The 11,563-nt window shown below is 66.5% G+C and overlaps 3 protein-coding genes across 3 annotated transcripts in view; 2 read left to right on the top strand and 1 right to left on the bottom strand.

Moving 5' to 3' along the window:
- The window catches only part of EMIHUDRAFT_430087 (hypothetical protein), a 5,741-nt gene extending 822 nt beyond the window's left edge, over nt 1-4,919 (bottom strand). The window contains exons 1-15 of the mRNA XM_005779688.1: nt 4,455-4,919; nt 4,004-4,186; nt 3,826-3,934; nt 3,503-3,564; nt 3,169-3,315; nt 3,033-3,077; nt 2,834-2,946; nt 2,529-2,757; nt 2,391-2,447; nt 1,987-2,151; nt 1,669-1,708; nt 1,499-1,594; nt 1,174-1,201; nt 943-1,099; nt 95-366 (exon numbers count right to left, since the gene is read on the bottom strand). Of these exons, the coding sequence (XP_005779745.1) occupies nt 95-366; nt 943-1,099; nt 1,174-1,201; nt 1,499-1,594; nt 1,669-1,708; nt 1,987-2,151; nt 2,391-2,447; nt 2,529-2,757; nt 2,834-2,946; nt 3,033-3,077; nt 3,169-3,315; nt 3,503-3,564; nt 3,826-3,934; nt 4,004-4,186; nt 4,455-4,889 (2,138 nt within the window). The 5' untranslated portion in view covers nt 4,890-4,919. The remainder of the gene's footprint in view (nt 1-94; nt 367-942; nt 1,100-1,173; nt 1,202-1,498; nt 1,595-1,668; nt 1,709-1,986; nt 2,152-2,390; nt 2,448-2,528; nt 2,758-2,833; nt 2,947-3,032; nt 3,078-3,168; nt 3,316-3,502; nt 3,565-3,825; nt 3,935-4,003; nt 4,187-4,454) is intronic.
- A 3,944-nt stretch (nt 4,920-8,863) lies between these two features.
- On the top strand, nt 8,864-9,600 carry EMIHUDRAFT_366697 (hypothetical protein). Its single transcript, XM_005779687.1, has one exon. It carries the CDS (start codon nt 9,090-9,092, stop codon nt 9,297-9,299), a length of 210 nt encoding a protein of 69 aa, XP_005779744.1. The 5' UTR covers nt 8,864-9,089; the 3' UTR covers nt 9,300-9,600.
- Nucleotides 9,601-10,143: 543 nt separating this feature from the next.
- The window catches only part of EMIHUDRAFT_457217 (hypothetical protein), a gene marked incomplete at its 5' end in the record, with an annotated part of 6,078 nt that continues 4,658 nt past the window's right edge, over nt 10,144-11,563 (top strand). The window contains 3 exons of the mRNA XM_005779686.1: nt 10,144-10,150; nt 10,283-10,782; nt 10,934-11,096. Of these exons, the coding sequence (XP_005779743.1) occupies nt 10,144-10,150; nt 10,283-10,782; nt 10,934-11,096 (670 nt within the window). The remainder of the gene's footprint in view (nt 10,151-10,282; nt 10,783-10,933; nt 11,097-11,563) is intronic.

Genomic DNA, 11,563 nt, shown 5'->3' with positions numbered 1-11,563 from the left:
AGGTGGGGAGGGGTGTGGAGTTGTGGTGCCCCATAAAGAGGGGTGGGGAGGGGTGGGGGGAGGGGTGGGGAGAGGTGGTGAGGGGGAGAGGCACCACGCGTAGAGGACGAAGCAGAAGGCGAAGACGAGCCGGTCCTCGACGTTCTCGCCGGCGCCCGTCATGACGGTGCCGAGCTGCTGCGAGTTGATGATTGCGTAGTAGCCGTACGTGAAGACGGACGACCAGGCGAGCCACAGCAGGTAGGGCGGGATGGCGGCGATCGGGAGGAAGAAGCCGCACACGTTCTGGTAGAGGAGCACCGCGCAGCCGAAGGCGGTGGTGGCGGCGCCGAGCCCGGGCATGAGCGTGGTGATGAGCATGGCGACCTATGTAGGCACGGGTGTGCAAGGGGGGAGGATGGTAGGGAGCCGGAGGAGGGGGGGGGGGCAAGGGGGTAGGGGGGAGGAAGGACCAGGTGCGGCCAGCCTCCCGACCGGCGAGATATGGGGAGATATGGGGAGATATGGCGAGGTGCGGCCAGCCTCCCGACCGGCGAGATATGGGGAGATATGGGGAGATATGGCGAGGTGCGGCCAGCCTCCCGACCGGCGAGATATGGGGAGATATGGCGAGATATGGCGAGGTGCGGCCAGCCTCCCGACCGGCGAGATATGGGGAGATATGGGGAGATATGGCGAGGTGCGGCCAGCCTCCCGACCGGCGAGATATGGGGAGATATGGGGAGATATGGCGAGGTGCGGCCAGCCTCCCGACCGGCGAGATATGGGGAGATATGGGGAGATATGGCGAGGTGCGGCCAGCCTCCCGACCGGCGAGCCGGCGCGGTGAACTGGCTCGGGTCTCGGAGGAGAGCTCGGGCAATCTCGGGGAGATCTCGGGCAATCTCGGCGGATCTCGACCGCGGAGCCGGCGATCTCGGGCAATCTCGGGGGGATCTCGACCGCGGAGCCGGCGAAGCCCATCCCGCCGGTGGCGAAGGCGGCGGCGAGGTAGGCCGTGGCGTCGAGGCGGAGCTGGCCGAGGAAGTAGAAGCAGGGCGTGTAGAAGAGCGCCTTGAGCGCCGCGGTGAGCCCGAGCTTGACCAGCCAGGCGAGGTGCCTGAGTGAGGAGGAAGGAGTGGTGGCTCAGAGTGGGCTGCGCCGGTCCGCCGCGTGGCGAGCAAGGCGGCGTGCCAGGCGAGGACAGAGTAGGCGCGCGCTCCTGCGAGGGGAGACGTGGCGAGATGGGGGGAGGTGGGGGGAGGTGTGGGGAGGTGTGGGGAGATGTGGGGAGGTGTGGGCAGAGATGCGAGATGTGGCGAGATGTGGGGAGAAGTGGAGGGGGTGTGGGGAAAGATGCGAGATGTGGCGAGATGTGGGGAGGTGTGGGGGGATGCGGGGAGATGTGGGGAGATGTGGGGGGATGCGGGGAGATGTGGGGAGGTGTGGGGAGATGTGGGGAGGTGTGGGGAGATGCGGGGAGATGTGGCGAGATGCATCGCAGAGCAGGCGTTCGCTCCGTGCTCGCGCGCGAAGAAGCGCTTGTCCGCGATGATGGTCGGGACGAAGACCGCCTCGTTGATGAAGAGCGCGTTGACGACGAGGAAGAGGAAGCCTACCGCGCCACCCACGCCGCTGAGCCCGCACACCGGATTCGACACCTCTGGAGGTAGGGGAGGAAGAGGAGGCCGCGGTGCGCAAAGTCAACGTTGGTGCGCGCCACCAGCGCCTAACGCCGTGCACGCGCACACCTCAGGGCGGGGGGGGCGGGGAAGGCAGCCGCGTGGCGGCGGAGTGGTACACAGCCGAGTGCGCCTCCTCTCGAGCGCTAGTTGGACGGACAAGAGCACGCGCTCCGCTTCCAAAGCCGCGTGTCCGCCTCTAGGGACCGGTGCTCCGGCTGGTGTGCCGGTGTGCGTGCTAATCTGCGCCAGTCCGCGCCCTCGTCGTGCCCCGTGGGCTGTGAGAGAGGCGCGTGTGTTTGAAGCATTCGAGGGGCCACGGCGCCTGGCCGCACTCCGCCACGTCGTCGGCCACGGTGTATCCGCCGTCGGCGCTGTCTGCCATGTCCAAGTGGCAGACGCACCCCTGCACCCCGTCGCCGCTACCGAGGTTCGCCGAGCAGCCCATGTCGTCGCGGTAGACGGAGGCGGGCTGCGCGTCGAGCGGCGGCTGCGCGACGAGGGGAGGGAAGGGGAGGGACACTTCTCCACACACACACACACACACAGAGAGAGTGTGGTGGGGCGAGGGCCAGGCGACCCTCGCGTCTCCACACCGGGACACTTCCTAGACACTTCCTAGACACTTCCTAGACACTTCCTAGACCTCGCGGCTCCACACCGGGACACGGGCGGGCGCCGGCACGGCATCTCAGAGCGCAAAGCCCAGTGCACGCTGGGTGAGCGGGCCTGCGCGACGAGGAGGTACGTGGAGGCGTTGAGGGCGAGCACGAAGCCGTTGAGGACCTGAGAGGAGAGCGGGGTGCCGCGTCGTGAGCCAGCCTCCTTCAGGAATGGCGCGAGGGACGAGGCTGCACTGAAGCCCACCCAAGTGAACTTGTACCCAAAGTCGCGCAGGTCCAGCGTCCACTGCCTCCGCACGAGCACACCGACCTGGTGCAGCAGCGGGTTTGGGTAGCCGCCGCCGCCGCCGCCGCCGCAGCAGCCGCCGCGCCCCTCCTCCTCCTGCGGCGCCTTGAGCGACTGGGCCGCCAGGTCCGCCAGCGCGGGATGGCGGCCGATCTCGACCGAGTCGATCTCCGCCTCGATCTCGCGCCTACCGCACGGCCCACGGGACTGAACCCACGCTGGGTTCGGCACGGCGGAGGTATGGGACGCGTCGCATCTCGCGCCGGAGGTCCGACTCTGCGAAGCGCGCCACCAAGTCGACCGCCTCGCCGCCGTCCTCGTCCGCGTCCGCCTCCTTGGTGTGCGTGAGGTCGACCACCACGTCGGCGGGGTTCACCTGCCGGGGGGACAACGCGTCTCGGACACGCCGTGCAGACGTGTCCCGACGCAATGTCTCGACGGCCCACGGCGGCGCGAGCTCACCGACGGCGGGCACGGCACGCCGCAGCCGCGAAGAAAGTCGGGCACCTGCGAGTCCACGGGCACCGTCCCCGTCAGAGCCGTCGCCTCCAAGCGTGGGTTCAGTCCCGTGGGTGGTGCGGTAGACAGTGCGGGGCACCTGCGCCACCGGCCCGCAGTACATTGTCTCGCCCGCCTTGACCAGCAGCAGCTGGTGGAAGAGCCGGAACGTCTCGGCGCGCGGCTGGTGGATGGTGCAGGCGAGGGTGCGGCCGCGGTCCGCGAAGCGGCGGAGCGCCGCGACCACCTAGCAGTGCGAAGGCACTCGCAAAGCCGCTCCGCCGCTCGTGTGCGGTGCCGCCCCGCGCCCGCTTCAGAGTGGAGGTGGGGGCGGCCAGTGCCATCGACCCCCCACGCAGCGGGGGCGGCGCAGAGGGCGAGAGACGTCGCTGGCGTTGTGTGCTGGCGGCGTTGTGTGCGAGGCAGGCCACCACCTGCTGCGCGCCGTACGCGTCCAGCCCAGAGGTTGGCTCGTCGAGCAGTACCAGCGCGGGGCCTACGTGCGTGCGTGCCGTACGCCAGCCTCGGGGCGGACAAGGCGGTCTCGTGCAGCGCAGCTGTGAATAGAAGAGCTGTGAATAGAAGAGCTGTGAATAGGAGGCGGTCTCGTCCAGAGCAGCGCGTGCGTGCGAGGGGCGACGAGGTACAGTGGCGTACAGCCGAATGTACGGCGGAATGCAGCAGGGTGCGTGCACTCTCGGAGCGCCGGTTGGAGGAGGAGAGTGCGTCTTCTGGTCCGCTTCTAGCGGCGCGGGGCCAGAGAGGAGCTCGATCGCGATCGTGACGCGGCGGCGCTGTCCGCCCGACAAGCCTCCAGACACGTCGTCGCCGATCCGCGTGTCGGCGACGTGAGCGAGGTCAACGTCCTAGTCAGACTCCATACGCTCGTCGTCAACTCGTTGACTAGCTGGCCACTTTCGCGCGAGGCTGGCGTCCTCCATCGTCGCGTCAATCAGCTCGAGCCGCTCGTGCCGGCCAATGTCGGGACCGAGCCGCAGCGCGCAGACAAACCAGAGCGTCTCCCGGACGGTGAGCGTCGAGTGGCAGCAGTCCTCCTGCATCACGTACGCGCACGTCGACCGAAAGTCCGGCCCGCGCTCTGCGCCGTTCAGCCGCACCTGCACAGCGGGGGCGAGTCGCGGACGTGTCAGGGCCAGGGACCCGTCGGGGACCCGTCGGGGACCCGTCGTGGACGCGTCGTGGACGTGTCGTGGACGTGTCAGGGAGGTGGCAGACGTGTGTGGCGACCCTCCACCGTCCGCTCGACTCGGAAGTGTCTCGGAGGTGTCTCGGAGGTGTCTCGGAGGTGTCTCGGAGGTGTCTCGGAGGTGTCTCGGAGGTGTCTCGGAAGTGTCTCGGAAGTGTCTCGGAAGTGTCTCGCCGCACGTCCCCCTCGACGACGCCGACGCGCTTGGTGTCGGCGAGGACGTCGAGGAGGGTCGACTTGCCGCAGCCCGACGGCCCCATGATGGCGGTCAGCGTCCCCGGCCGCAGCACCCCGCTCACGCCCTTGAGCACGTGCAGCTCCTGCCTCTCGCGGCCCGGCAGCGTCACCGAGTAGTGCACGTCGCGGAAGGAGACGAGGGCGGGCGGCGGGGTGCGGCGCTTCGCGCCCCTCGCCGTGCTGTGCATCCGCCCGCCGCCGCCGCGCGCGATCCAGCCGCTCGTGCCGCCGCTCCGCCAGAGCGGGCTCACGAACCAGGCCCACGTAGCGATGGGCAGAACGATGAAGAGCGCAAAGCTGATGGCGATGAGGCTGGCGGCGGTGGAGTCGAGAGTGTAGACGTACACGTACTCGTTGTTGACGGTTTCAGCTGGCATGGGCGCGTATGATGCTTGCCTCTATAGTCGGGTCTTGTGGCAAGGGGCCGCCCGCGGCGGCAAGCGCGGCAAGGCCGCGCGCGAGTCGTGAATTCTCTGTCGAGGTTCTCGAGGTGGCCGAGGATTGGTGTAACCCGAGCCACGGAGGCGTGTTTTCTGACGGCCGACCGTCAGTGCACGGAGTTGCCACTTCTCCGACTGCCCCGGCTAGTTCACGGGTTTCGCGGGAGTGACCCCGTGCGTCAAACCCGAGACCTATTCGTGAATTCTGTTCGCACAATTCTTTTTTTGAGAGCGCCTTCGTTATCATCTGTCCAGCGTCCACCCATACCGCGTTGGTGTCCAGTCCGAGCCTGGCTGTTCTTCACCTTTCTACCTACCTACTACTTCGTTTTTAATTATACAAGCCCAATGCGCAATGGTCCCTTTCAAGCGGTGGTGAGAGCGCCTTTGCTGTTAATAGTACAAACCCAATGGTCCCTTGCGAGCGGTCCTTCGTTGCAGTCGCACACACGCACACGCCGCGCCGCACCGCGCGCCCGCCCACTCCGTTAATAAATACGGCCTCTGCTGTCGGCCGATGCCTGCTGCCACCGGACAACAACGACTCTCCTCTCTCGCACGAGCCGACGACCCGCACCGCAATCGAACATACCATTCGCATTGTGCGTGCCCAATCACATCACCAGTCCAATCTCCTACACGCCAGGTTCCCGCAATTTCGCTGACCTGTCCGCGTACGTGGCGCGCCAAGTTTGCTCGATGTGGTGCGTCAGGGCCGAGCGATCGCTCGGAGTCCACTTCCACCACACCGACTTCACCAGAGCGCGTGCCGAGGGGCCGCCGGCAGCATCAGGCCGTGAGCGGGCTGCCGGCGAGCTCTCCAAACGGAGGCTCCACCGCGTCGTCGTCGACCTTGCAGACTTTCACCGAGCTCCGCAGCGCCGCCTGGGAAGCCGCCCTTTGGCTCTCGTGCGCCATCCAGTGGCAGAGAGAGCCGAGGTGGTAGGACGAGTCGACCTCGTTGGCGTCGCCGGCGTGCGGGCCCAGCTCAGTCTCGTCGACGGAGGCGCCACTCATCTCGCGGCGCAACGCAGCCTGTGAGTCGGCGCGGAGTTTTGCTTGCTCATAAAAGTGGCACAGAGAGCCGATGTGGTACGACGCGTCAATCTCCGCATCGCACGGGTCCTGGCCAGCCTCGTCGACAGAAGCCCTGCACATCGCCTTCCGCGCGAGCGCCTGGGAGAGGGAGCGCTTGGAAAACTCCGCGTAGTACTCCGGGAGGTCACTGTGCTCGGGCGAGATGTCGGCGGCCATGGAGGCATCGGGCTGCAGGTGGAGCGCCTCGTCGACCGAGCACTCCATCGGCCGCTCGCCCGCCTCACTGAGCGAGGCATGGAGCTCCGCCGAGTAGTAGTCCGTCAGAGACGCGGGGATGAGCTCAATGCTGCGGGACACCCCCTTGAGGTGGCCATTCACCCGCGTCAGTGTGAGCTTGTGCGAGTACACGTGACCACCGCGCGCGACGTTGGTGCACTGAGTTGCCGAGTCGTCCCCGGTGACCGCCTTGCGGGCGACGACCTTGCCAGCAGCCATGTCAGAAAATCCAACCTTGTGCAGGATGGCCGACAGCGGCTTTCCAGCCGCCTCCTGCTTGCTGTAGCCCCAAAGCGCCTGCCATTCGGGCGAGGCGTCGGTGATGATGAATGGTGGTGCGTCGGTCGTCAACACCCAGCACGACTGGGGGACCGCCATGGGAGCAGAGGGCTCAGCTCCAAAACGGGGTTCAGCTCCACTCTACCCCACCACGAGCTCGTGTGTACGTACGCGCCCAAAGTTTGAGAATCTGGCGGCATCTCGCCGTTGCAGGTCGAATGTCATCAGCCGCGTTTCGTCGTTGAAATGTTCACCTAAGGGGCTAAGGGTATGTTCCGAAGAATGATTTTTTAACTTTGTAGATGCGTTTCTTGCCGCCCGCGTACGTCCTCGCCTCTGCTGGCTCCCTCGCTTCTTGCCCGTCACCCTTGCCCCCCGCCCTCTAACCGACGCATAAACCATACGTGTCTTGGGGTCTCCCGTTCTCGTCGTGTGCCCGCCATATGGCGAACGCTGCGTTCAACCTTGATGCCTTGCAGCGCACTGTGGATGGCTTACGGTTGCAGCAGGAAACTGTGCAGCGCGAGCTCACAGAACTGCAGAGCATGATGGGTAATCTTGGCCAGTTCAAGCAGCGTGTGAGGCTGAACGTTGGCGGAATCAAGTTTGAGACTACCTTGAGCACTCTCACCAGATACCCTGAGTCCATGCTCGGTGCCATGTTTTCTGGACGGCACGATGTGCCAGCAGCGACGATGGATACGTCTTCATCGACCGCGACGGCACGCACTTTCGCATCATCCTCAACTTCATGCGCACCGGCTCTCTCGATGGGCCGGTGTCCCCGACAGCTGCAAGCGAGCTGAAGCGCGAGCTCGAGTACTACCAACTGCCTGTGCCATTCGCGTCGCAGACGCTGCCAAAGACCGTGGCCATACACACGCAGCGGAGGCCTACGCCCCCAGCGCAGTCAAGGCCGCAGCGCACCTACAAGCCGCAGAAGGAGAAGCCGGAAGGCTGCGTCGAGCTCTTCATCGGCAACCTGCCGTGGTCGATCGACGACGACAAGATCGTCAGCCCCTCCGTGTTCCTGGCGGCGCTTGCGGTCGCCTACTTGGTGGTCGTGCTGTGCGCGGCGAGCGACCGAAGCGTATACGCGCTGCTCACGCTGCTTGCATTCTCCTACTACCACGGCGAGTACGAGCCAGCACAAGTGCGCAGGTGCCCATCGTGGATGCCGATACCGGCCCTTCGAGTCGTTTGCACCGGGCGATTGCAGCACGCTGCACGCCTTGTCCTCTTCCTTTCGGGAGCGCTGCTGGTGATCTTAGACCCGAGCGTAGCATGGCCCCTCCGGCTGCTCTTCGGGGTTTCAGTCGCAGTGCTGGACGTGTGTGCGTTTTCAACCCATGGCGGGCACGGCGGCTTCATCTGTCTCTACACTGCATTCGCGCTGGTCATGCCTGGTGGACCGACGAGGTCCGCACTGCTGCGCCTCATCGTATCGCAACAGCTAGGTTCGAAGGGAGTAGCGTCTCATCGGGAGTAGCGTCACTCCCGAGGTGCTGAAACGCATGCTCGCGACGCCGGGCATCGACGTCAACGAAGCGGGCGGCGACGGCTGGACCCCCTTGCTGATCGCCGCAGAAGTGGGCCACGCTGCCGTGGCAGCGGCGCTGTGCGATGCGCGAGGTGTCGACGTCAACCGGGCAATGAGCGACGGCACCACCCCCCTGTATATGGCCGTGCAGAACGGCCACGCCGATGTGGCGGCGGCGCTGTGCGCGGCGCCGGGCATCGACGTCAACCTGGCGTACAGCCACGGCATCGCCCCCCTCTACATCGCCGCGGAGCTGGGCCACGCCGACGTGGTGGCGGCGCTGTGCGCGACCCCGGGCATTGACGTCAACCTGGCGTGGGAGCACAACAGGGTGTCCCCCGCCGCTCTTCAAACTAAGCCGCGCAGAGCGGCCACGCCGATGTGTTGGAGCTGCTTTGCGCGGCGGGCGCGGACGTCAACCAGGCGAGCGGCAGCGGCACCACTCCCCTCGTCACGGCCGCTTGTCACGGCCAGGCTGCGGCGATCGAGGTCCTGATCGCTGCCGGCGCCGACCTCAACCTGGCGCCAGAGGGCGGCACCACGCCCCTCATGGCCGCGTGCGAGAGCCGCTCCACCACCGCGGGCCTGGCCATCCTCGCCGCCGGCCCCGACCTCGAGGCGCGCGACGCGAAGGGCCGCACGGCCACGAACTTCTTCAATGCGGCGGGCACCGTGACCGGCGTGCGGTGGCTCAACGACCGCGAGACGCAGGAGTTTAAGGGCGTCGGCTTCGTCACCTTCAGCTCGACGGAGGAGGTCGACAAGGCGGTCAGTGGCGCACAGCACACGGATCAGGCGGGTGCGCACGACGTCAACAAACACGTGACGCGCGCGGCACCTGGATGGGCCATATCGCCAGCACAGTGCACGGCGTCGGCAGATCGACACAGCAGCGACGCACTCGCCAACTCGCGTCACGAGCGAACAAGACGCCGGGCAAGCACAGGCCCTCGCACGGCTCGCATGGCTTGCCGGGAAGAGCCAGCCTAGTCGCGGCAGCGGCGATGGAGCAGCCCGCTGCTATGTCGTTCCTCGGTCTTCTCGGCTGGCTCTGCCTCACCACCCTCGCAGCCGTTGCGCTCTATCAGGCCGGCCGCAGCGTGAACCGCCTGCTATCGAGGAGGCAGCCAAAGGCCTCTCGGTCGCCGAGCCTGCCACCGGAGGTTGCCGCCGCAAAGCTTAGACCCGTTCGCGAGGGGGACGATACGCTGTGAAAGGGAGGCCCATGGTGTCGATGGCATAGGGGCCGTCACCGCGCGGCGGGTGGAGCGCACGCTGTGCGGCGCGTTGGCTGCCGGGCGTGTGCAGCGAGTACACGGCGTGGTCGCGCAGCACACGCATCATGTGTAGTACGTATATATGTATCGAAGGCGAAACACAAGGGACTGGCGCGCACAAATCCCTCCCTGTGTCCTGTGTGGTGGCGGCGCATCCCTCTGCTTGGACCGCGCACTAAGAGGATGGAGCACTTCATGTAAGTGTGTTTTCTTTCTTTCTTTCTGGCGCGCACTGGACACTAACACGAAAACCCAAAACGGTTGCCTAGAGATTTAACACGAGAGCGTGTTTCCCTTCCGGTGTTTTTTCGTGGAAATGAGAGAGCTTGGTTGGGAGCCGATTCGCCCCGAGACCCAACTACGGCACCCCGGTAGTCGAGTAGGAAGAGCGGACTTCGGTGTATGCTGTATCCGCGGGCCGCCGCGCGGCCGTCTCTATCTAGTTGCAGCTCCTGGGACAGCCCCCTTCGCGGCGACGACTTGAAACTTTTGGTTTGGCGGGAGACGAGCCTACAATTCTTTTCACGTTGAATGCATACCAGTGGTATGAGAAATGTCTAATGTTCCCCTGAGATGCACCACACACCCCAAAGAGGCCTTTCAAACTTTTGACTCTTCTTTCTTAACCCTACACCATCTCAGCTGCTGAGTCTATCTACCTCCCACATCTTTTACTTTGGTGTGTGCGTGTGTGCGGGGCGGACCGGCACACCCCAATTAATCTACCACGGCGTGAGCTGAGGCTGCCGGGACACGCCAATCGAGCCGCGACGTGCGGGCGATGCCAAGTGAAGCAAGAGAGGAGAAGAGGTCCTCACGAGAGGTCCTCACGAGTCAGACAGAAGTCCTCAGCGCACGCGAGAGGTCCTCACCGAGAGGTCCTCACAGCAGGAGCGAGAGTCGGCCTCCCCGCTCCAAAGGAAAGAACTCGACAGTCTGCAGAGTGGCGCACGCGCTGCCGCTGCACGCATGCGCCTCGTGCGGCGTGCGGGACCCGTCGCTGACGTACACGCGGGTTGACGTGTCGGCGCTGCCGCGCACTGTGTCTGTGCGCGTAGCCGGCGGCGAAGACGAGACGCGGCACGTGTTTGAGCTCTCGCCCGAGCAGTGCGCTAAGTATCGAGGTCTTCAAAACAAAAAGGTGCGCCTTGCGTTTCCCAACGGCGCGAGCGTAAGAAGCGTGGTGAAATTTAGAAAAGGAGTTGCGGTGTTGATCGCCGCGGGAGCCCTCTATTTGTGCGAGCGGCGGCAAAATTCTTTATTTCCGCAGCCGAGCGCGAATTCCTGCTCCGAGCGACCGCTCCGGCCAGCCGCGGGCGCCCAGCCGCCGCCGCTTCTGATCATGCCTCGAGTGCGCGACGCGGATACGGAGGACGAGCCGCCGTCCCAGCGGCGCCGGACCCACACCAAAGGCACCATCGTCCGCATCAAGCTCCGCAACTTCATGTCGTACACGTGCGCCCGCCGCGCCTGCCGCGCCCGCCTCACACCCTCTTCGCTGGGGACCGACCGCGCCGCGCCGCCCGGGCGGACGCCGACCGCGTCGCGCCGCCGCCCCCAGGTCGGCGGAGCTGACGGCCGACCCGGGAAAGCTCAACTGCATCATCGGCCCGAACGGCACCGGCAAGTCGTCCATCGTCTGCGCGATGTGCGTGGGGCTCGGAGGCCCGATCAAGGCGACCGAGCGCGGGGACGCGATCGGCGGGTGCGTCCACGACGGCGTCGACGAGAACGGTGCGCCGTCGCCCCCCCCCTCCTCTTCCCCTCCCTGCACACCTCGAGCGGCTGTTGCGCCGCCCGCGACGTCGGCCTCTCCAGTCCCTCTCGTCTCGGCCGCGCGCCCCCAAGGCCCCCCCGGCGCCTCGCCCGCCACAACGTGCCGCACCGCTCCGCCCTGCCCGCCGCGCCACCGCACGCCGCGCCTGCGCCCCAACACCGCCCCCCGCTGCGCCTCACGCTCCGACAGCCTGGCTCTGCCGCCGCCGCCTCTTCCCCCCGGCTGTTCCTCCCCCCCCCCCCTCCCCCCCCGAGCCTCCGCCCCCCTCCCCCTCCCCGCACGCCCTTCCGACCCGCGCCACCCAAGTCCCACGGCACTCCCGCACCGCCCCGCCCCACCCGCCGCCGCCCGCACCGCCGCCCCACCCGCCGCCGCCCGCACCGCCACCACCCCCACCGCCGCCCGCCTTCAACTGCCGCCGCCC

Source organism: Emiliania huxleyi (genome assembly GCF_000372725.1).
Source record: "Emiliania huxleyi CCMP1516 unplaced genomic scaffold EMIHUscaffold_229, whole genome shotgun sequence".
Classification (NCBI taxonomy): Eukaryota; Haptophyta; order Isochrysidales; family Noelaerhabdaceae; genus Emiliania; species Emiliania huxleyi.
The sequence above is the reverse complement of the archived record's forward strand: the minus strand, read 5'-3'. Positions and strand labels throughout refer to the sequence as shown.

Bases quoted from the DNA above. Each gene is read 5' to 3' on its own strand.
- EMIHUDRAFT_366697 (XM_005779687.1), top strand. From the start codon at position 9,090: ATGGAGCAGCCCGCTGCTATGTCGTTCCTCGGTCTTCTCGGCTGGCTC.